This window comes from Sturnira hondurensis, unplaced genomic scaffold, assembly GCF_014824575.4.
Source record: "Sturnira hondurensis isolate 20B ecotype Veracruz unplaced genomic scaffold, ASM1482457v3 Scaffold0016284, whole genome shotgun sequence".
NCBI lineage: Eukaryota > Metazoa > Chordata > Mammalia > Chiroptera > Phyllostomidae > Sturnira > Sturnira hondurensis.
Window position 1 is genome coordinate 5,162,767 of NW_028088915.1, and position 24,160 is coordinate 5,186,926.

Sequence of the window (24,160 nt, forward strand, 5' to 3'; positions counted from 1 at the left end):
GGGCCGGGGGTGGGCACTCAGTGGGTGGGAAACGGTGTGGAGTTTTCACCTTGTCTGCACCTCAAAAATGCCCAGTTTGACAGATGTGGCCCTTGCTCACGGCTTGAGACAGGTAAGATTGATTAGAACAAGTAAGGCCCAGCCAGCTAGGCAAGTAGGTGTGGTGTGTAATGTCCTCTTACGAGGTGTAATGGCTGTATATTTTTATTATGGATTGATGTTTTCATTTTGAAAGGACATATAAAAATTTTACAGTCTTTTGTGGGTAGATGAGTCAAATTAGAGGAAATACTATAAATATTCAGAAAACATTTGGATTGAGCCAAAAAAATCATTCTTAACAATAATTTCTTTGAATAATGCAAAGAGCTTGCCCAGTAGAGTGAGAGTCCCAGGAAATTAAAAGTTGAGCTTTTTTTTTTTTTTCAGGTTTTTGCTTCTATTTGAGATTTTGGCAATGTATATTGTTAACAAGAAAAAGACTAAGTTTCCAGGATCTAAGGTTTTTGGCATTACTATTGCTTTGCTGGACAGAAAAATGTAATTCTGAGAAACATTCTTTTTTGCCCTGGGCTACCCAGGGCAAACATTCAGCCTGAGTGTCATTAACAAATCGGGGCATTTTCTCAACCTGTTCTTGTTTTTGGCTCTCTGGCTGAATTAGTGAGCCAGAACTTTGATTCTTTATTTTTAATGCTACATTTTATTGTTTTGGGAGATGAAGTGTTCTTTTGAAAAGAAATTTAAGGCCTTATTAAATTTGCACGACCTTGTAAAAGTCAATCACATTCCCAATTCTCTTTTTATACTGATGTTTGTAATACTCTAATCACTTGTTTATTATGAATGTGGTTTTGGCCATTTAGTGAAGCCGAGAGGTAAATATTAAAACATAACAGAACTGTAGCTCGCCTGGCGAAGAGTGAGGGTGTGGTCCTGGAAAGCTTCTTACGATTCTTAGGTGGCTTGTTTATATCCCTTTAGGCAGTTTAGGAAAAAGATACTGAGGGACAACTTTTTCCTTTTCTCTTTTACCGATAAAAGTATCTATACCTCTCCATATGGAGTAACCCTAGTTCTCTTGAATTCAGTCAGTTTTCCCACCTTCCTTTTCATCACAATGGCACAGGAAGCAGAGGGTCCCCAGGCCTGTGTGCACATTGTCGAGGGAAAGCATCGTTGGCCCTGGGAACGAGCCATGTGTAATTCCATCGTCTCCTTGAGCAGCTGCTGTTCCTGGACATCAGATGCTTTAGCACTGGAATGTCTGCTGGGCTGGAAACCTTTCTTTTGGGGAGGAGGGCTGGGAAATACTAACAGACTCCAATCCTTCATTAATAAAAAGAAAACCCATCCAAGGCTGTACTGCTCACCAGCTGCCATCGGCCACCTGGAGCTTTGGGGCACGTGGTGAGCCTGTCGGCCGTGTTGGGGTGTGCTGTAGTGTAGAGCGCACCCCCGGCTTCGGATCGGAAAAGGACGGTGTAAAAGATCTCACTAATGTATTTCATGTCGATCGTATCTTGAAATGATGACATTTGGGATATTTGAGTTAGAGAAGATATTAAAGTTAATTTTATCTGTTTTATCTATTTAATATGGCTACTGGGAAATTCAGCGCCACATTTGTGGCTGTCACTGTATTTCTCTTAGTGCTGTTTTAGAGCAACAGAAATTCTGTTTTTATGTGCTGTGTTTTTAAACAATTCTGGTAATTTTCTGGACGTGTATGTCTAGTACAATAATGGGTTTCCTGTGTTTCTGGTTCCTTAAGGTTGAAATCAGCATTCAGAGCAACTTCCAGCCCGGGATGAAACTGGAAGTGGCCAATAAGAACAACCCGGACACGTACTGGGTGGCCACTGTCATCACTACTTGCGGGCAGCTGCTGCTTCTGCGCTACTGCGGTTACGGGGAGGACCGCAGGGCCGACTTCTGGTGTGATGTGGTGATAGCCGATCTGCACCCCGTGGGGTGGTGCACTCAGAACAACAAGGCCCTGATGCCCCCGGATGGTAAGCTCCCTGCTGGCCCACATTTAGGAGACTTTGGGTTTATAGGCCATCCTTATTCATGATGCTTGCGGGGAAAACCTTGCAGAGATGCTGTAACCGATTTAGTGGGAAGGTCTAGCACCTTAAAAATTGCTTCCTGAGGTGCATTAGCTTAGTGGTGCCGGAGTGAGAGGGAACGTGGGTGCATTTTGGGATGTCCAAACTTATCCTGACAACTGAACCAAGCATGGCCTTTATGAAAGAAGAGCTCTGGAGCCTGATTTGGGAGGTAGCAAAGGAGGCTGAAGGGAGGCTGAGACTGAGGTCTTATTTTCCGTTACTGATTGATTATGTTGCTTTTCTTTTGCTTTGGAGACTTGACATTTTGTGTAGTGTCACAGGGCTTCAGAAATGGATCTCTTTAGTTTTAATCTCTCTTATTGTTGGGGGACTGTCAAGGTGTGATGCATGTAGAAAACCAGACAGATGAGGAGACATGACATTACTCTTAAGGGAATTGTCAAAGCTCGTATAGATAAAATCCATTCAGCGGCTGGAAAACCATGGGCATGTTACTTCCCAGGGCACATACGGTAACATCTGAAAGATTTTTGACTGTGAGAGGGGGCGGGGGGGAAGCTCCTGGCATCTGGTGGGAGGGGGCCAGGATGCTGCTAAACATCCCACAACGCAGAGGACAATGCCCCCAACGAAGAATTATTAGGCTCAAGCTGTCATAGTTGAGAAATCCTGCTGTGAAAGAATGGGGCAGCCGATTACAAATGCGTTAAAGGAGCTCGTCTGATCCCGTGAGTGAGAACACTCAGTTTCACCCTCAACGCCCTGTCCTCTGTGTTTCATTACATGGTGATGGCAGCGGTTACACTTGAAGACTTTTGATGCTAATTCTCACGCGTGTAATGTCCTCTCAGCATCTGGCTGCCACTTTTAGCTTTGCGTGGGTATTTGTATTTAGAAGAGACACATACAGTTTTAGAGCTGAAATCCAAGGGTCAGTGTGTCCACCATATTCACAGTTGCTTTTGCCTTTCAGAACAATTGAACTTTATCTTTTTTAAGTTCTGATATATGTTTTTCTCTGACAGTTGGGAGTAGTCCATAGTTTTTTACCACCCTTTTTATAAATAATTGAGAGTCTGCTAAGTAGTGGGGGCATAATACATGCATGGAGTTTGAGTTGTATTTATGGGACATGTGTAAGGACTGAATTTGTTGCCGTGGCCTTAGCTAACATCTTGACCCTTAATTTGTCAGAAGAGAGAAAGGCCCTTCTTTCTTTGCTGCTTGCTCTGGGTCTTTGCACTGGCTCCCTCCTCTGCTTAGAAGCCCTTCCCGCCTCTTCCTCCTCCAGCTGGCAGCTCATTCGATCGCTTCCTCAGGCAACTAAGGTCAAGCCCTGTCTTTGCTCACAGGGTCTTGTGTGCCCTCAATGTTGATCATGTTTGCAGCTGTGCCCCCAGTTCACTCGGTTGTGCCGCTGCTATCACTGCCTAATATCAGAGCGTTTCCATCACCCCATAAATAAACCCTGTACCCATTCACAGTCACTCTCCATTCTCCCCTCCCCCCAGGCTCTGGCAGCAAGCACTAAGCTACTTTCTGTTTCTATAGACTTGTTTATTCTGGATGTTTCTCATACATGGAATCACAGAGTATGTGGCTTTTTGTGTTTGGCTTCTTTTACTCAGCATATTTTATTCACAGACACCCATGTTGTAGCATGTATCAGGACTTTATTCCTTTTTACAGCTGGGTCGTGTTCCATCGTGTAGATAGGTCACGTTTGGTCTGTCCCTTTGTCCGCGGATGCACATCTGGGTGCAGCTGTACTTTGAATCGTGCGGTTCTTTGAATGTTGTGTAGAGGACTTTTCCCCTCACCCCCACTTCCGATATCGGTTTGTCTTCGTAGGAGTGTGAGTCTTTATTTCTAACCTCTGTTGAGGGGCGCTTTTCAGGTGAGTGCTGGAGAATGGTTGTTATTATGTTAGGCTTTATTTATTTATTTATTTATTTATCCTCACCTGAGGAGATTTTTTAAAAAATTACCTTTAGAGAGACAGAGAGAGAGAGACAGACAGACAGACAGAGACATTGATGGCATCTGTGTGAGAGAGGAACACCGATTGGTTGCCTTCTCACACACACCCCGACTGGATACGCAACCTGGATACGTGCCCTGGTCGGGAGGGGATGAAACCCCACAGCCTTGTGCTCTACAGGATGACGCTTCAACCCGCTGAGCCGCACCGGCCAGCTTGTGAGGCTTTATTTTTAACTCTTGTTCTAGTTCTGCAAGAGCCAGTAGTTGGGTGAATGCGATGCCCTAATGCCTGTGGTAATGCTCACGTCTCTTAGTCCAAGGCCCAGCCTAAGTTGTGCCTTAAGTGACATTTTAATTTATTAATATTTACCCTTTTTACAAAATTTTAAGTGTATGGTGCCTTCTTGGTAAGTACAGTGCTCTACAACAGGTCTCTAGAACCTTTTCGTCCTGCGTAGCTGAAACTTTGTACCAACAGAACAATAACTCCCCGTGGTCATCACCACTCTGCTCTCTGCTAAAATGAGTTTGACGGCTGCAGATGCCTCAGATAAGGAATTGTGCAGCGTTTGTCCTCTTGTAACTAGTTTATTTCACTTAACAAAATGCCCTGAAGGTTCATCCATGGGGTAGCATGTGACAGGATTCCCTTCTTTTTAAAGGCTGAATAATATTCCATTGGACTTTGATTTAAAACAGCCACTGCGGTGAGACGATGTAACATACAATTATTCAATTCACCTATGATTTCTGATCTGTCATAGAGTAAACCAGTCTTGATGGATGAGTTGTACTGATGGGCTGTTGTGAAAAGAACAGTTTCAGTTAGAAAGTTACAGGAAGTCCCACTTGCCCAGCTCTACACGCAAAGGTCACATAGATAGGCCCACAGTTACCCGAGAGGGTACAGGCAGACTTACGTGCAGTGATTCTAGGGAGCGGATGCGCACCTGGGGGCACTGCAAAAGGGGGACACAGCAGGAGACCTACAGGTAGGTCCCCGCTCCTGGCTGCGGCCTTGCCTTCCGCTCTCCTTGCTTACGTCGTTCATGGGTGACTCACTCTTAAAGTCTGACACTAGTAGCTGAACCCCCTTGGGAAGGATGTAAGAGAGCTTTGCTTTGTAGATTATCTAGTGAATGGTTTTAGAGAGAAGTCCCAGGGCACCAAATTCCAGCACTGTTAAGAGCCACTTGGTTTACTTTACAGAAATCCGTGTTGTGGCTTGAGACAGAAGGTATAGTTTGTTCAGTAAGTCTTTCTCACTTGGATGAAAAATGTGGCCACAGTCACAGTTTCAGAAACACTGTCAAATTTGCTTCCTGCTGACTCCATGCTCTGAGGCAAGACACAGGCTTAAAATGACAAAGTCAAAGTGAAGACTGGGAAAACCCTATGTAGAGGGAAACCGCTAATGCGACTGCAAGGCTGGAAGGCTCTTCACATGGTAACAAGCTGTACTAATTTTGAGAATGTCTTTATTGTTCATTTTAAAGAACTTTAAAAAAATTAGTAGGTAGTCAATATGATTTAGAATTCTTCAGTGCGGAGAACAAAGTCAGGAAATAGCAGGTTCATGGAGCAAAAGGTTTTATTGATTGCTGTAGTCCAGGCTAATTATTGCTTTGTAGCCAGACAGCACTTGTTCCACTGGGAACTGTAGAATCTATTTTTGAACAAGGATTCTTGTTTCTGTGGTTTTCTGTTTTAGAGAGCTCGTATGATTGTAAGTTCCACAAATGTACCTGCTTGATCTTTCTGCTGGTTAAACTTGAAAGGCATCGTGGAATATGCACACAAGTTAAACTAATCCATGACACTTAATGCTTTTGCTTGTTTCGTGGTGGTAGAGAGATTTCTTACTGATCCCAGGACTCAGAGTTGGGGGGGGGGTGTGTGTAAAGGGAGGAGCCTTGCAGTTGGAGCCAGGGCATGGGGTTCTTATCTTGCCTCTGCCATTAATTTAGCTGCATGGGTGAAGCTCCCTCAAGTTTCACATCTTGGAAACGAGGAGGTTATAGTGTACTATAATCTCTTGAGAGCTTTCCAATCTGACATGCCCTGGTTTGTGATCCTTATCAAGGAAAGGAGGAGGAAGAAGGTGCTCCTTTGCTACTGAATGCACTAGCATTGGAATTTGTTTTGGAATTCGGGTCTATGGAAACCTAGTCCAGACATCTGTGCAGAGCTCAGAGGCAGAACTCCTAGGTTACTATTGGGGATGATGACCTGTTGAAAGAGTGGGGAAGGGTCCATCATTACTGGCAGTGGGTATAATTTAGCTCGCTAAGGGTTGTGGACTCTGGTTTCCCTGTGGAACCTGGAGAACCAGCAGTAACCTCAGCTGAGTGAGAAAGATCAGTGCAGCTGCAGTTGAGTCATTTGTTATGGACCTGACAGCTTCAAAATACGGTTGGGCCAAGCGAGTTGATGGGAGCTTTGGGAAGTTTGGGCAGAGGGGAGAGCATTGCTCTGTGTGGTCAGACTAAGGTTGCAGTGCTCAGGGTCTTTTAGGACCTGAGGATGGTCCAGGGTGGTCTTATGTCTTCTGAAATCATCACACTGAAAGAGACTCATTTCATTATTTCCAATGATAGTTTTACTGAGTCTGTAACATTCTTTGCAGTCCCTTCTTTTCCTTCCTTGCTCTTTTAAATGAACTTAATCTTTGAATTAATACAAACCATCATTGTTACTTTAAATGTTACGAGAAGGAAACGGCATGGCAGCAGACAGAATGCCACTAACAAGGACACGTTTAGAGAGACCTGAGTTTATTGGCCAGCTCGTCCTTCCAAGAGCAGCGTTCCTGCTCCTGAGCTAATTGGCGTTAATTTTTCATATTAAAAGTATTAAGAAACATACTACATTAAAGCACCACCAAGTGCAGTGGAGGATTAGCTCCTATTAGAGTTGCAAAATGTAAACTGTTTTGGCTTAGTAAATCGATAAGGCTTGATCTATTCATAAGCACATGCCAAGTTTGCAAAGGGCAGCTGACAAATAATCTTTGTTTATGGTGATAATGTAAGAAAGTCATTTAATACAGTGTCATTGTGCTGCCATTTGTTGAGAAGGAGCAGCAGTGCCTGTTGATGTCTGGGGTTAGGGAGCTCTGGCGTTCGGGCAGGTGTCTGCTGGGCCCTGCAAGGAGTGCTGTTGGCCTGCAGGTGAATGAGCACCGCGATGCCTGTCTGCAGAACGACTTGGCTTACACACTGAGAAGTAGTGATGTGTGCTTTCTGCTGTTGCAGTAAAAGTGTTGGAATTAGGTGCCTTAGGAATCATGTCACTAATTTTTATTTTCCCCATTATGAAAATTCTGTAATTTGAATTGCAAACTGTGCAGTCTTGCCAGAATGACTCTATTTACCATTCAAAGTTGAATCAAAATTACTGGAGTTAGTTATTATATAACTTATTTGAATAAAGGGATGTTTATTCATGAAGCGTTAGGAAAAAGTGTGAATATGGCCTTATGTTATGGGAGTAGATCTTGCCAGGTTCTGAAGCCTGGTGCTGGGACTGTTTTGGGGACTGCTGTTTTTACTGTCGCTGATGGTGAAGTCAGCGATGCTGGCAGGTGGTGCACAGCACTGGAAAGTGATTGGATGGCAGCCTTACTCGTCCATTACCATCGTTTAACTGCAGACTCTGAGCCGTAGACTCTGATTGTGCTACATGAGACTCTCAGTGTTTACAATTCATTTTTAATTATTTAATGTGACATTTTAGTAATTCTGATGAAACCTACACAATTGCATTGTTTTCATTTGGGTATTAATAAGAAAACTAAGTGTGTATGCTAAAAACTCAAAGAGCAAAATTAATCCAAAGTGGAGTTGAGAGAAGCACAGGGATAAAGCCACTGGTCGGCAGATAATTGAACGCAGAAAGAGCACACTGCTGTAGGAGGGGGTGGGATGTGTTGTGTTGGCCAAAAAGTTTGTGTAGTTTTTTCTGTAAAGTAAGAGACAGATTCTTCATTGTCACCGATAACTTAATTGATTTGGATATTTTGAGTATGTTGGCTATCTTCCATGTGGTATAATGCTGATTGTTCTCAATCAGTGTCTCAATTTGGTCACTATCAACTTCAACTGGTTTACACAGCCATGACGCATTCATTGTCCAGTGAGAAATCTCCAGCATGAGACTTTGCAAACCACTTTTGACATATTCCATCAGTCACAGGACCTTCTGCGTACGCTGTACAAATCTTTGTTTGTGTTTCAGTTGTGTTTATACCTCTCTTGAAATAAAAAAGCATAACATGCTAAAAACATTGCTTATTTTCTTTCATCTTCAATATTAAAACGGCCATGCAAAAATTCATCAGTTTTGGTAAGTTTTTTTAAATGCACACTGATATGACAGCTGTCAGAATACAATCTAACGAAATTCTTTCAAATGAAGTAAAAGATAACTAAGTGATACTAGAGCCATCTTACGGAAAAAACAAATGAACTCTTTGGCCAACCCAACATTTCATAAGTATGACAGCAGATAAACTGGAAGTGATAGATACATCTTTAAAAAAACTGAGTTAGTATTTATTGTCAAAAAGCCATTTTTGGTAATGGTGTGTGAAAGAAGGAATATTCCGTTAGGAAATAGAGTGGTCCTTTTTCTCTAGGTACTTAATGGCCCTTTTAAAACAGTATAGGTGGTTATGAGTCTTGTCTGATCAGGTGGGAGGCCTGTGTACAGATTCATCACGGTGTAGACCAGAGTAGACTTGGTTTGCAGATGTGTATGTGTGTGTGTGTGTCTGTGTGATGAGCATAGATCTGCGTATGTGTGCACAAACGTGAGCATGTATGTGCTTGCACACACACATGGGTGTGTATTTGTGAGCATGTGTATGTGCGTTTGAATCTGAACATGTGTGTGAATTTGCATGTGTGGATGAGCATGTGTTTGTATGTGTACATGGACTCTATGTGTATGGCTTGATCTAACCAGTATTTTGAAATAATTTTGGTATTTGCCGTTTACAAATCACTTCATTTAAAAGTCTGAGTTATCCTCATCTCTTGAAAACCTCGATGATGCAGACACGTTGGGCCTGCATTCCCCAGGACAGCCCTTAATGGAGCATCTGCCTCTTCAGATGGCCATGTGCATGCTCTGCAGACCTTCTAGTCCCTGCCTGGGCTTTCTTATCTGCGTGGGCTGTGTGCGCATCTCGCCAGTACCTCGAATGGGGGGCGTGGAGCCCTCTGAGTGTGTGACCTGGAGTTTCTGAGGCTCTGTCTGACCATACCAGTTGACCAGATATTGTTAAGTTTTCCTTCAGCTCAAAAATGTTCTGAATTAAAGAATCCAAAGAGCGATGAATGAGACTTAGAAAGAGCTCTGTATAATGCACTTTATGAACAGAACTCTAAGAAAATGTGTTTTTGTTTAAGTCTGTGGAAGGAAAAACCAAACAAAGACCAAAAAAGTGAAGGCAGACTAACTGGCCCTCTGTAAATCAAAAACCTTTGTACAGGTGGTGAGGTACAAGTATTTGTTTAGGAGGAAAAAAATTATAGTCTTTTTCTCTTATAGATCCTTGTTTGGTATTTGTATTTGTCTTTTGACACTCCCTGTATACTACATATTCCTTTATCATTTACTTGCCCAGTGTATAAATGAATTATGAATTTTAGCATGTTTGTACCATGGCTCTCCAGTTAAAAACAGTTTATCTCACCCACCAAATAATGTTACTGTGTGCATACCCTGTACCTCAGAACAACCTTGGAAACTGTCTGGTAATATTCTTGTTTTACATTTGAAAAAAATGTGTGTTGGAACTTGTCTCCAAGTCAGTAAGCTTGAAGTAGATTTTAAGCTAAGGGCACAAATTTCTCCCCAGTTTTGAAATCAGCGCTTTGAAAATAGCAGGGGTCAGTCAATATTTGTTTATTGACTTCATGTGTCAATAAGACTTTAGAATGTTCAGACTTGAAATATTGGAAACATATTACTACAAAAAGTTGTAGAATTTGGCTCCTTGTGATTTTTAAGAAGAGGGCGGAAAGTTACTTGTCCAGAATGTTTTCCATTTTGTTAGTTTTGGAGGCAAATAAATGGAAGAGATTAGGTCTGCAGCTTCCTTGACAAATGGTAATCATGAGATTATGTAAAGTTATGTAAATTGAATCAGATGCTATTTGGGTTTTTCTGCACTACATGAAAACTGTAAGCACAAAGCAGTACTATAAGATTTTCCTTTTTGGTGTTAGTCATAAACGAATTTATTTTCTCTTCTTAATCCAGCAGCATGTGTACTTAAAATCAAGCATGTGTTCAATTCTGTGTGAAATGTGGGAGGGGATTGGTTCTGTGGATTCTTGGTCTCTCGTCTCTTTTCCACGTTGTTAATCCTTCCTCTCCTCAAGGGTCAGAGCCCCTTCTCATCTGTCTGCCCCCCCTGCCCCCCGCCTCCCACTCAGCTCAAATGATGATGGCCTTGTGTTCACGGGGGCTCAGCTTGCATCAGCCCCAGTTCTTGTCCTGGGTCATGGACCCGTTTTTTCAAGTTTAAAAAAATTGTTTATGCTATTACAATTGTCACAATTTTCCCCCCTTTGCTCCCCCCCCTTTTTAAAATTCTCACTGGAAGATGTGTTTATTGTGAGAGAGAGTCAGAGAGAGAGAGAGAGAGAGAGAAACATTGATGTGAGAGAGAAACCTTGATTGATTTATCGGTTACCTCCTGCATGTGCCCTGGCTGGGGATTGAACCCCCAACTTTTGGTGCACAGAGCAACAGTCCAACCTCCTGAGCCCACCCGGCCAGAGCTAGTTGGACACTTTAACACCCCAAGTGGATGAGTGGTGTAGAGCCTATAAGAGCAGCCTGGGGTCACTTTTGCACAGGCATGTCTTCTTGGCACAGTTTGCCTTCTCGGACCTCCGCTGTTTCCAGCCCTGACCCTGCCTCATTGACCTCCCGTTTTCCTACCCTGAGTCAGGAGCCGTTAGTGCCCTCTGTCCACTCTCCATCGTGTCTCTGACTGTCCTCTAGCCTGTTGGGCTGCTAAGTTTCCCCCACATCTCTTCTTGCTCTGGGCTCTTGAGTAAGCCTTGATTTTCTGCTGTGTCTTACTGTCTTCCACACGGCTCCTGGTTTCAGGGCTGTGCTGACTTGCCAGGCTCTGCCTTTATTCTAGGACCATATCTTCAATCTAGGGGTGTGCCTTCATTCCAGGGCCATGCCGACCTCTCGGGGCTGTGCCTTCAGTCAGGGTCGTGCTTTCATTCCAGAGGCACGCTTCAGTTTCCAGGGCCATGCTTGCCTTCAAGGCTTGCCTCTGTTCCAGGGCCGTGCCTTCCTTTCAAGGCCGTGCTGACTGTGCAGGGGCGAGCCTTCTTTCTACAGTCTACGGACCTTCTAGGACAATGCTTCTGTTCTATGCAGAATTTTCAACAGTTATACACAGGGCTGAGAAACATATTACAATATTAAACAAATTTATTTTCATTTCACAAAATTAGACAATATTGTACAATATAAATTCATGCTCTCACACATATAATTTTAGACATGACATATGAAGTGTGACATTAACTTATCACATTGGCAACTGGATAGATACTGAATGCCAGAACTGTGGATAGTTTTATTGCTGTAAACACGTTTAATAAGATAAAAATCTCAAGCCCTAGATGGGTGGTTCTGTTGGTTGGAATGTCATCCCAAGTACCAAAAGTCTGCAGGTTTGATTACCGGTCAGGGCACAGGCCTAGATTTTGGGTATGATCCCTGGTTGGGGCACCTGTGGAGGCGACCATTCACTGTTTCTCTCATGTCAGCGTTTTTCTCTCTCTCTCTCCCCCACCCTCCCTTCCTCTCTCTCTAAAATCAATATCCATATACTCAGGGGAGGATTTTAAAAAAGATGAAAATCTCAAAAAAAGTGTATTTATTTTTATTTAAATATTTTAGATAAAAGATTTGATATTCACTAGTTATAATTTCTAATTTTAATATTAATTTTAGTAGCTAATTTAGGATGTATAGAGAGAAAGTAACCTTTTAAGACATAAAAATTTAAAATTTTAATTTTTGCATTTATATTTTTGATTAAAATTTTCAAAATTATATAGACTGGCTATAATTATATTTGTTTTAATTTCTGATTTCTGTGAATAGAATATAGATTATGGGAAAATCTTGGATTTCTTAAAACTAGATAGTTAATGATTTCTCTGAAATGAAAGCAAGGAAAGAAATTTTATGAGATAAATATGTAAAAAATTATGAATTATGCAAATCTTTATTTCGTTACTCATCCAGACATTGCCAGCCCATCAGCAGAACACCTACACTTAGGTCATAATTAAAGTTAGTGATCTCTGGCATTTTGCCAACTTACAGTCATATGTAAATTATGGCATGTCACGCACTTTTTGATTCTGTCATTATGAAGCTGTATTTGTCAGTATGGGAGGATAGGACGTACTTTGCTCCAGAACCTGTTAGCTTGATGAGTGACTTGAAAATGTTTCCACATACGGTGTGTGGACCTGCTTTTATACTCTTGCCCGGGTCCTGTAGCTGCCGTGGGAGGGCCTGTTTGAGGTTTTCACAGTGGATTTCTCATGTCCTCCGTGGACTGCGTGTCTTTCCTCAGGACAGTGGCCTGTCTACTTAGGGGCTCAGTTTCCAGATCCCTCACATTCTGTCTCTTCCCTGAAATGGGCCATTGGTGTCCTTTCCTGTCCACTTGAGAGAAGAATGTCACTGTGATGCCTTGCCTTTGCCACACTGAACACAAAATATCGGTGCTTTAAGTGAAGCTTCATTTACTCAGGCCTCTACCATCCTTCCAACCATAGTGTTGCAAAACGAATCACACTAGTCCTCCCTTCCCCACTGCCTCACTGTCCACAGTTTCCATTACCCACAATCAGCCCTGCTTGGAAAATGAGAAACAGAAAGTCTCAGAGATAAAAACATGCCTGATTTTTACATTGTGCACTGTTTTGAGTAATGGGCTGAAGTCTTGCCCCTTCCAGCTCTCCCTCACCTGGGACAGGAATCACCTGGCTGTGGACACGCCCTGCTCGTCAGTCACTCAGTGGTTGTCTCCAGTGATCAGATCGGCTGGCTACCAGAAAGACGGCATTTCACCTGACTTTTGTTACAGTACTGTTAGAGTCATGCTGTTTTATTGTTAGCCATGATTGGTCGTCTCTTACTGTGCCTAACTCATAAGTTAAACTTTGCCACAGGAATGTGTTTATAGGAAAACCCATAGTATCCATAGAGTTTGGTGCTACTTCCGGTTGCAGGCACTCACTGGGGGTCTTCAAACACAGGCCCCTTGGATAGGGGGTTACTGTACCTTCTATGTTTAATCAGCAAACTTTATATTGTTATTGTAGTTGTTTTCATAAGGACTAAAATAATTTTAATAATCTAAGCAAAAAACATTTTTATTTGAGACATTTAAAAAAATTAACTATATATTACATTATTTATTTACATGTAGTTGGGGTACAATATATATTAGTTCCAGGTGTACAATACAGTTATTTGTTACTTATACACTTACACTGTGGTCCCCACACTGTGTGTAGTAATCATTTGTCACTGTGCAAACTTACTGCTACAGAGTAAGATGGGATGAGCAATGAAAGACTGATGGGAATAAAAAGATACTACCGTAGGGTACGAGTCTGAGGGGTGTGGAATGGCTCTATGATTTTAAGGAGAAAAAGGAACATTATACCAATGACGGAGTCATGCTTATTATTCATGTCTATATGAAAATGCATGGTGGAAGGATGCAGACCATTGTCCTAAACGTATTTATGGGAGCAATGTAGTCATTTTACTCAAAATGTCCTATGTATAGTACACAGGAAGTGACATTCTTTGCAACTATTTAAATGAATACAAACTTTTATAATGCCAGATTGAAAACATGAGGGGGAACATTAGTTTTTCAAAATTATTGGAAGGGAGTATGTGAGCCAAAAAATTTAAAGAATAGTGATATAGACAGCCATGTTAGATGAAAAGCCATTCCAAAAAGCTGATTAATCCTTTTTACCTGGGCAAATACTTGGCCGTGACAAGAAGCTGGAAGGTGTACATTTGCCCAGAGCAGTCGTTACCTGAGCCTGCGATGTGTAAGTATTTTGAATAAGCCCCTGCGTCCATCCTACGTGGCATGAGCTGTGACTTGCCATATACCCATCTCTGGTCCCTTGCGCTCCCTGACTCTGGATTTTTAAAGATGGTGCTTTTCCTACAGCCCCTGTTGTTCCTTCATTAAGACAGTTTTTCATGCAATTTCAGTATTGAGAAATTCTCAGGGCTTTGAAAGGATTTATCATAATTGGACTTTCACAGAGTTTCTCTTTAAGTTATTGGATTCCTTTGGTAATATATGAGCAAGTCTTCCTCCAGCTTCTCTGCTGATGGGAAACTTAGAGCTGGTAGAAGGGAGCTCTTGGGATGACGGGGAAGAGCCTGCTCATGGGTACCAGCAACTGGTTTGGTCCGTAAAGGACACTACTGTTGCCATAGAGATGGAAAAATGTTTATGTCAATCTATGAAGGATTGTTTATTGAGATTTTACTATGACCCCAGTTGTTTTCTGGTGGGATTATATGGGATGGTTAATACTGAGTATTTATATGAAGCACATTTATACTGCAGTCAGCTCTTGGCCCTTCGCATGCACTCAGAAGGAGAACTTATGTTTGGAAATGGATGTTTTATATGGAAACTGCCAGTGTACTTATCTATTTGTCGGTCATTTCTGCTTCGGCTGTTTACCCCTGGAGATTTTACTCCTGTCTTGCTAAGAAGTATTAGAAGCTAATTTGAAATTCTAAACTCTGGAAACTGGGTGATATCTCTCTTTTTGTCCTGGTGGGAACTTCTCTGAGACAGCACTTCTTTTGAATTTTTGAAATTTGTCTTTTTTATGCTAAACATTTCTCTCGGTTGAGTAAACCCTGTAGTGGAAGTTTACAAGAGCTGGAGGCTAACCTGACTGGTAATGGCAGCCTGATCCCAACACTTCTGTGGGGTCTGCTGGCGGCTAAATGGAATGGTCCCTCCGGTCTGTGTTCTGCTGGTGTTTAGATAAAATGAATTGGAGTGTCTGGGACCGAATGCTGCACAGTGAAAATGCTCTTCAGGCCCCAACAAAGGACTGGAGGGCATTGACCTGAGTCAGGTGGCCTGGTTAGTGGCTCATCTGTGCCTCTCCATTAATGGAACCTTGGAAAAAAGTCACTTAACCTCTTTGCATTTCACACTCTCCTCATCTTTAAAATGGCTCATTAATACCTGACCTTGCTCTCTCTCAGTGGTATTGTCAGTGCCAACTTTGATGGCAGGTGCAAAAGCTCTCTGTAACCTGTAGGGTGCTGCAAAGTGGGGAGAATGCTCACTATCACATTTTTCCTTCTTCTCTGTAACTGTGAGAGGCCCTTCTGGTCCTCCCTCCGCTCCGTAGGCCGGGCTGGGGAGGTGTGAGAGAGGAAGTGCTTGCATCTGGGATGGGAGCCTAGAAATGCAGCTCCAAAGGATGAGCAGAGGCTCACCTAGCCCGCAGCCCCTCGCCCCACTGTGTTCCGTGCCCAGCACTTAATGATTGCTTTTTTACCCCCTGTGATCAGAGAATTTTGGTTATACCTTTTTGCAGTTATTTTTGCCCTGTGTTATAATTGTTTACGGGTACATAATCACACCCATTTTATTAAAAAAGTAAAGCTTTGTGAGCCTATATAATCAGAAATAAGTAATTTGGATCCTGGTGCCATCACATGTGTGAACTTAGACTAGGTACCTCATTTTTAAACTTTGTCACCTTCAGTATTTCCATCTGCAACCTGGGGATAATGACAGCTGCCTTATAGGGGTGTTTTGTGTATTAACTCCTCAGACCAATTTTAAAATGTATTAGGGGGAAATGAAGAAATGCTGTTTATTCATTTTTCTAAGAATGGTTTTTACATACTTTTAAATTTCACTTACTTATTAATTATTTCAAAGACTATTTTTTAGAGCAGTTTTGGGCTCACAGCAAAATTGAGGGGAAGGTGCAGAGATTTCCCATAACCCTGAAGCCCCCACACTTGCACAGCCTCCTGGCTGTCAGCCTCCTCCTTAGACTGTGCATTTGTTACAGCTCAGGAACCTACACTGACACGTCGTCACCTCGGGCCCGTGGTTTACATTAGGGCTCACTCTTGGTGTCCTGCATGCTGTGGGTCTGGACCAGTGTAAACCCAGTCCTGTGGGTTTGGACATGCACCCACCACTGTAGTGTCATACAGTGTAGTTTTCGTCCCCTAAAAATTCTAAGCTTTACTTTCACTCCTTTCCTTTCCCCTACCCCTTGGCAACCACTGATCTGTTTGCTGTTTCCATAGTTTTGCTTTTTTTTTTCAGAATCTTATGTAGTTGTAATCATAATACCCTTTTATTTTTTAAACCTTGCATTTAGTTAAAGCTCAGTAGTTGTTGAGTGGTTGAGAATGAAGCTTTGAGCTAATTAAAAAAACTAACAACAGCAAAGACTGATGGGTAGTAGTGTATGTGTAGTTTTACTCAAGAGCCTTTAAAATCTGACCACACTCATTCATTCTGGCCACACTTGGGTTTTGAAGCCTGGGTATGTTGGAAGCAGTGGTTAGGAGCAGGGGAAGAGAGTTCTTAGTCACACACACTTGTTTCACAGATAAATGATGACCGACAGCCCAACTGCAAAGGAGGAGATAGAGAAACTGGGAGAAGTGGGTAGCAGCATAAGAGCAATCTCATGCCATTTACTGGAGGGGCACATAATCTTGTCACTAGGTCTGCAGGGTGTGGGATCATCACACAGTGAGGTGTCAGCTATTATATGAGAAAGCCGGACAATTGATATATACCATTCTCAGTCCTCAAAAAGGTTTTACATTTATTTTGTATCTGCTAAGTAGGTGGCAGCAGAAAAGGTTAAGCTCAGAGGGAGGTGGTGTGGAGAAATAAAGATTTTAAAGAACCAGAACTTTGACAATTGCATCTATGGTAGTTCTCTTCTATACCAAGCCTTCAGGTGTCAAGCAGTTCTCATTCTGGCCTCTTAAACATGATAGAACCTTAAGCCCATCCAACCTTGAAGCACTGGCTTGGTACCCAAGTAATAGATTTGAATGATTTTTGTATTTCAAGATGTACTGAGCCATGCTGGTCAGCCAAAGGACACGTGGGGTAGGCATGCTGCCGGCGAGGAAGCAGGACAGTGCTGAGGTGGACTCTGTGGTGGGGACCCATGCTGGGGTAACGGCCATGGCTGAGAAGCTGTAGCTGGGCAGGTCCAAAGTGGAGGAAAACTCTGATTGTCTAGCTGTCTGTTAAAATCAGTTTTCTGTGAGAGATGTATTAAGGTCCTGTCAAGTGGAGGGTGTGTCCAGATGGCAAATCTAGGTCCCGTGTTCCAGGGCTGGGGAACGTACAGGACTGACCAGAACAAAGCAAGATCCCGTTGGTGGGATGGGCCATATGGCAGGGTTGGGCACTGGGCTGGGCACTGGGCTGGGAAAGCACAGGAAGGATCAGGGTATGACGTGATCTCCCCAACAGGGTAGACTGGGGCAGGAAGAGGAAACTGTGAAATGGGGCCACGACTCTGCTTCTGGAGCCTTGAACCGATGACCTGGATGAAACGAGTTTGGACAGGGGCAGGTGCGTGTGTCCCAGGCATTACCCTTGGGCTCCCTGCATCCTGGGGCTGAGTGGCTTCTGAGCTGGTGATATGGTCTAATTACCTCTTTGAGAAGTGACTGCCTCCGAGAGGCATCTTAGGAACTGGGTGATTTCTGCTTGGTGGCAGCAGTCCTTAAAACACAGGTGTCCCGGATTGATGGTTGGCAGAAAGTAGAAATCAGTGGACTCAGCTTGGGGGTCTGGGGAAAGCAGAAGGTGAGTGAAGAGACGGTGACCGAAAATAATGAGATTCTCAGCAGCGATCTCTGGGGCCAGTGAGTTGTTCTGTCTGCTTTGGACCCTGGGTGATGGTCCTGGGACCAAACCTGGGGCTGTTTCTGGGATTTAACTCTGGGGGTTACAGGGTCATACGATCCCTTAAAGTGAGGTCTCCATCACACTTGTCACCACATCATATTTGGAAGTGGAGCAGCAGTAGGGTTTATTGATTTAGTGTCACCTTGTTTTAGAAGGTTTTCCCTTGAATGACCTGTTAGGGAAGAGGTCTGCGATTCTGTTGGTTGTTGTGACTTCATGGAGGGGATTGAGGGATGGAGGGAGAGGGCCATACATATAGATTCTTAATACTTTAGGGTCAGAGGCAAAGCTGTGAATCAGAAAAGTGGGGAAGAGATGAGTGACCACCCCTGGACCAGGGATCTCTAGTATCCAGTGTTGGTTTTTAGTAGACTACATTTTCATTTTATTTTCAAATCCCCACTGGAGTATATTTTTATTGATTTTATATAGAGAGGGAGTGGGTGGGGGGAAGAGAGAGAGAGAAAGAGAAAGAGAGACAGAAACATTGATGTGAGAAAGAAACATAGATCGCTGTTTCTCCTAACTGCCACCTAGGTTCCTGTAACCACAACCTTTTGGTGTACAGGACGATCGGTACTCTACTGATCCACCTTCCAGAGTGACATTTTTAGAGCAGTTTTAAGTTCAAAGCAAAAACGTAGTGGTGTACGTTCAGTGGGTTTAACAAAGGTACAATAACACATATCCGTCATTATGGTATTATACATAGTCATTTCACTGCCTCCTGAATCTTCTGTGTTCCACCTATTCATCTCTCCCTTCCTGCTAACTCCTGGTGACTACTGGTCTGTTCACTGTCTACAGAGTTTGCCTTTTTCCAGAGTGTCACATAGTTGGACCCATACAGTCTGTAGCCTTTTCAGACTGGCTCCTGTAATGTAGTAATATGCACTTAAGTCTCCTGCATGTCTTTTTGTGACTGTCCAGTGCTTTCTTTTGTTTTGTTTCACTTCACTTCACTTCACAGTCATCTTTGTGGGTGTCTCATCTTTATCATCATGAATATCACTTCACAGACATAACGACCCTGAGGTCCAGACGCTGGAGAAATAACCTCCTCTGTTGTACTGCCGTGTGTGAGCGCTTTGAATGTACCTGGGAGCTCACACACAGAATGGGCCTGGGACAGCCTGTGGATTGTACAAGTTGCCTTTCCTTCAAAAAAAAAATTCATGTCAAGTGTTTTTTAAAAATTTGCCTGCTTTCCAAAAATTAGCACAAATCTATTTACAAAAGTTTTGAGGATAGAATGGTTACACAAAATGAGGCCCAACTGTTTTTATTTTTAAATGTTCTTAGACTATGCTGTGAGAACTTGGTCGCCAACTTCTAAAAATTTTGTATTTCTAAAGAGGTTTAATCAGAAGGAGGTATTACAGAAATACAATTTTCAGGGTTTTTGTAATTATTGTTCTGATTATCTCCTAATAATTGACAGAGATGTTACGCATACTTGATTAAACAATGCAAAATTTTTTAACAGCCCATAATGACGTATTTATACAATGGTGACTAATAGCTTTCAAAAGCCTGTTGTGGATTATGAAAACAAGTTATAGCCATTAAAGTAATCTGTAATTGTTTTTTCACACTAGGCAGTTATGTGAAGTCATTAGCATCTATTCAGCTTATTTCTTAGAAAATTATTTGATGAGTATCTTTCAAGACCATCATAAAACAATTTTCAGCCGCCACCAGCTCTCACCCTACACCTCTGAACGTAAGCACAACAAACTCCTCAGTAATCACCAAAGAAAATAAAATTTATTTAAGACTTAATTTCTGGTTTCAATGTTTTATTGTCCTATAGCAATCAAGGGATGATTTGCACGCCTTATATTTAGTGTTATTTGGAATAATGTTTAATCACAGATTTGTTTTGTGAAATGAAGAAAACAACACTCTTTACAGTCTTCATCTGTACATGTAATGTGTAATTTGTTAGCCCATCAAAATTAATTTTAGATTCCCACTGTACACAGAGCTTTAGATTTATATGTCTGGTTAATGGTTCTTTCAGTTAAGTGTATGTATTTATGGATCTGCCCTTGCAGGCTGGATTTCTGCAAAGCATTTATGCCGGGAGGATGTTCACATAAATAACCAACCAGCAAATAAACGTCAATTACAAATTCTATTAACATAGCAAGCAGCAGTCCTTTAACAAATATTTAAGTACAGTATGTTTAGATTAAATTAAGTTTTTTCAAAATGCTTGTCTGCTTAATTTCCCAATTTAACTCATCTTTCCCCTATCAAAAAACCTTTTTTATTTCAAAGAGTAGACCTACTCTGACTTCCTAGAAATATTGTGTACTCAAGTATTATAAAGATTTTTAAGTGGTTTTTAGAAGAAAGAGATTTGGTTATTTTTGTGTCCCCCCCCCTAAATTTCATGGTACCCTTTCTTCTTTTGTCCTGGACCCTCTTTCTATTTTTCTTTTTCAACATCCTTTTCCCCAAAGTTTTGTAGCCTACCGCTCATGTAAGGGCCTTGATTGTGTGGTTTATGTGTTAGCATCCAACATCAGCCTATTAGAAAAAGACCCTAAGAGCCTGTGGCTCAATTTAATTAGAAGTTTATTGCTCATTCCTGCCACAGGCCAGAGATTTGCGGTTCAGGGATGGCCGTACCTCTATTCCATTAGGACCTTTAGGCATACTGGGTTCTTTCCATTTTGCTCTTCACCATTGGCTGTTTTCTGCATCTGCGTGGTAGAACCTTTATTTCTTCCCTTTTATCCCCAGGAAGAAAGAGGGAGAGAGAGAGAGAGAGCCAGGGCCAGCTGCTCACTTTCCCTGGGTCAGAGCTGAGCTGCAAGGGAGGATGGGAAACGCACTCTGTAGCAGCAGGCCCCTCTTCATAGCCAAACTCCCAGGGTGAGGAGGCTTCTTTTACTGAGAGAAAGAAGGGGAGAAAAGGGCATTGGGGACAGTCAGCGGTGTCTACTGCAACTCATTTAGCTAAGAAAGAAACTTTTTAGGTTAACTATTTTATCTTGGGGAACATACCAAGGAAAATGTAAAATGCTTGAAATAGAAAACCAAACAAATGACTTATTTTCTTCACTTGGGAGTCAAACTGCATTTTCTGTACTTGACAGAGTAACTTAGGTTTCTAACTTTTAGTATTTGCTATTGATTGAATAGGATATATACTTTTTCTTGTATTAATTTTTAAAGAGATTAATGTCCATCAACGTGATTGCTTTTCTAATAGCTGGGATTCTCTAGCCATACTTTGCACTGTGCTTTTTGAGTTGTAGGATACCTGGAACAGTACAGGAAGTCACCTATTACTTCTGGGTTCTATATATGTAAACATATTATATTAGGCCTAGGTTAATTTTTTATTTTAAAATTCTTTCTTTAAAAAAACATGAGTTTATAAGTTAATAATAATGCAATACTTTCAAGAGACAAATAGTTCTAAGTTGCTTATTTTAAATATAAGCAGTGTTTTGCTCACACTCTGCAAAATACCCTCTTTCTGAAGGGAAGTGTTTTTAACTGTTTAAGATGGATATATGGGACCAAAACCGCCCCTCACCAAGACACAGCATTGTACAATTTTAGAATACTGGGGACAGGAAGATCCTACAAGTGTCTAGAATGGGGGAAAAAAACAGACTGCACACAAGGTTGTTGATTAAAATACTTTGATATAATTACTTTGCACAAAGGGATGAAAGCAAAGTTACTGAAGATGTGCTTTGTGTGATGTGTGGAGTCAAACGTTACGCTCAAAATGAGGCCGGCAGCTGTACCACTTTGGACATGAGTCTCGAAGTCAGTCAGGATGAGGGAAGTTGGGGATGAAGACAGCAGAGTTCAGGTGTTCAGCGCCTGTGTTTGGCCTTAAACATGGTGGGAGTTTAGTGTTCAGGTAGGCAGTGGAGATTCATTCGGTGTTTAACAGTGTCTGGGCCATTTCTTGGCTAGAAGTAGAATGTGTAGTAGAATTACGCAGATGAAGTCTCCACTCATAAGATTTACATTCTAGTTATGATGTGTTCCTGTGAGACATGGATGAAGGGTGCATTCCATTTATGTAAATGATCGAACCCCATGTCAGATGGCAAATCAGGTGTGTGAGAGGATGGGGAAGCCCAGACGCCTCCCTGTCTTCGGTTTCTTGTTGATACTCAAATTGTGTAGCTGTAGGTTTGGCTATGGAATGAAAGATGGAAAACAGATTTTTGGAATTTCTGGTTTATGTTCAACTTTTCTTTTTGGGGGGTAGGAGATGATTATCTATTTAGAGTGGTCGTGAAGGAAGGTCTTTTGAATCTACAAGTTCCACAGTTTGTCTTTTAAAAGTTCACCCAGTCTTCAAGGGCAGGCAGTGGAGTCTCAGCCTTTGGTTCTCACCTGGGCGGTCAGCGTCTGCACCCATCAGTCTCCTGGACCCACCTCTCTGTCTGACCAGCCTCTGCCATGTTCCTTCTCTTTCTCTGTGGGTCCTCTCTTTGCTCAACATCACTTTACAATTTTTACAGATCTTCTTTTATGTGCCGTATCTTCTTAAAAATTAGGAATTATAGATAAAACACTGCAACAAAAACTTTCTTTGTTCTTTCTTCTCTTTCAGGATGACACACTCACATATTGAACTCATGTTCCTAATCCATAAAATGCAAAAATTTCTAAGATGTGTGTCTTAGGGAGGTAAGATCACAAACCAAACAGTTTCCCTCCTCTAGTATGAGGCAGGCAGATCAGTGCACACACAAATACTACAGGGGATTACACCAACGAGGCATGAAAGAGCCCTTGACTAATTTAGTTAAATTAAAATACACAGTAACTGCTTATTGGAAGCATAGGAATACTCGTGAATTGGTGAATGATGTTTGGGTCAGTGGATGATGATAACACAGACGGTGCACCTTTTCTCTTGCACCTCACTGACCTCTGGACACATCACCCAACAAACCTGCCAACAACTCGTGGATGTTGTGGTAATAGAGAGTCATGTTTTCTACCCCCTTCACCTGCAAGTCCTCTTGGTGTTAATGGTATGTCTCTAAGTAGGATTTATGAGCCCGTTCTGCCTACATCAATATTGGTTTCCTTGTAGAGAAATGTTCTTGGCACGGTGTTTTTTATTTTTACTCCTGTGACACATGTCTCCTTTTTCCCACTCAAAAGGCTAATCCAGTCTTCAGATGACATTTTATTGTTAGTAATGTTGCTTTCATTTTTAATTTATGTCAAAGTAAATTATGTTTTGGGTTCCTGAAGCAATCATTTCATGGTAGTTTAGGGTAAAACAAAAGAAATAGGGACATTAGTGGTAACTTTTAAAAAAATGGAGTTATGTAAATAAACTTATTTTTTATTGAAAGATTCATTTTTGTATGATAAGGTAATCTTGTAGTCTCTTATTCCCATTCAGAATATTCTAGAAGGCTATTCTGGTTTCCCCACTCCATTTAATACACAAGTGGAATTTGCTTGGGTGCTCGCATCTGTGTGTGTGCCTGACATGCTGGTAGGAGGCTGATCCATGCGATCCGAATGCCCCATATCACAGGCTGTTTGTGTAACAACTTGTGTGCGTGGGAGTTCCTTTAGGTCAGTGCCAGTTTGTCGTGGCCGCCGTTCTTGCCCTTGGAGTTCTGGAGACTGTGGCACCCTGCACAATGGACACACGGTGGATCCATTTTAATGAGGCGCCGAGCTGTTTAAGAAGACAGATTTAAGAACAAGAATTAATGCCCAAACTCTTCAACTTCTCACCTCTACATTGGCATGTTTGAGTAAACCCTGGAGATCTAGTCATTAAATTTGCTATAGTTCGCAGCTTTCCTTTTTCCCAACGAATGGCAAAAGGCTCCTCCCATTCTTAAGACCTTTTTGTTGTGGGAAGTTCAATCGTATCTAAAAATAGATGGGACATATAGAGAATCCACACATGCTCGTTATCTAACTTCAGTTGCGATCAATTCAAGGGCAACTGTGTTTAATCAATACTCTCACCCATTTCCCTGGCCTGTATTGTTTGGAATCAAATCCTAGACATTGTATCATTTTATCTTTAACTATTTCACTAAGTGTCTTTAAAGATAAT

General features: G+C 42.0%; 1 protein-coding gene and 1 long non-coding RNA gene across 9 annotated transcripts in view; one reads left to right on the forward strand and one right to left on the reverse strand.

Annotated features, from left to right (window-relative positions):
* Positions 1 to 24,160, forward strand: part of SFMBT2 (Scm like with four mbt domains 2) — a 213,687-nt gene that overhangs the window by 33,519 nt on the left and 156,008 nt on the right. For all 8 annotated transcript variants that reach the window (XM_037065974.1, XM_037065977.1, XM_037065973.1 and 5 more), the window contains exon 4: positions 1,775 to 2,015. In XM_037065974.1, the coding sequence (XP_036921869.1) occupies positions 1,775 to 2,015 (241 nt within the window). The remainder of the gene's footprint in view (positions 1 to 1,774; positions 2,016 to 24,160) is intronic.
* On the reverse strand, positions 16,071 to 22,696 carry LOC119000833 (uncharacterized). The gene is made up of 3 exons (XR_005069416.1): positions 22,685 to 22,696; positions 19,142 to 19,146; positions 16,071 to 16,136 (listed from the first exon to the last, which is right to left on the reverse strand). It is a non-coding gene; the product is annotated as an uncharacterized LOC119000833 (long non-coding RNA).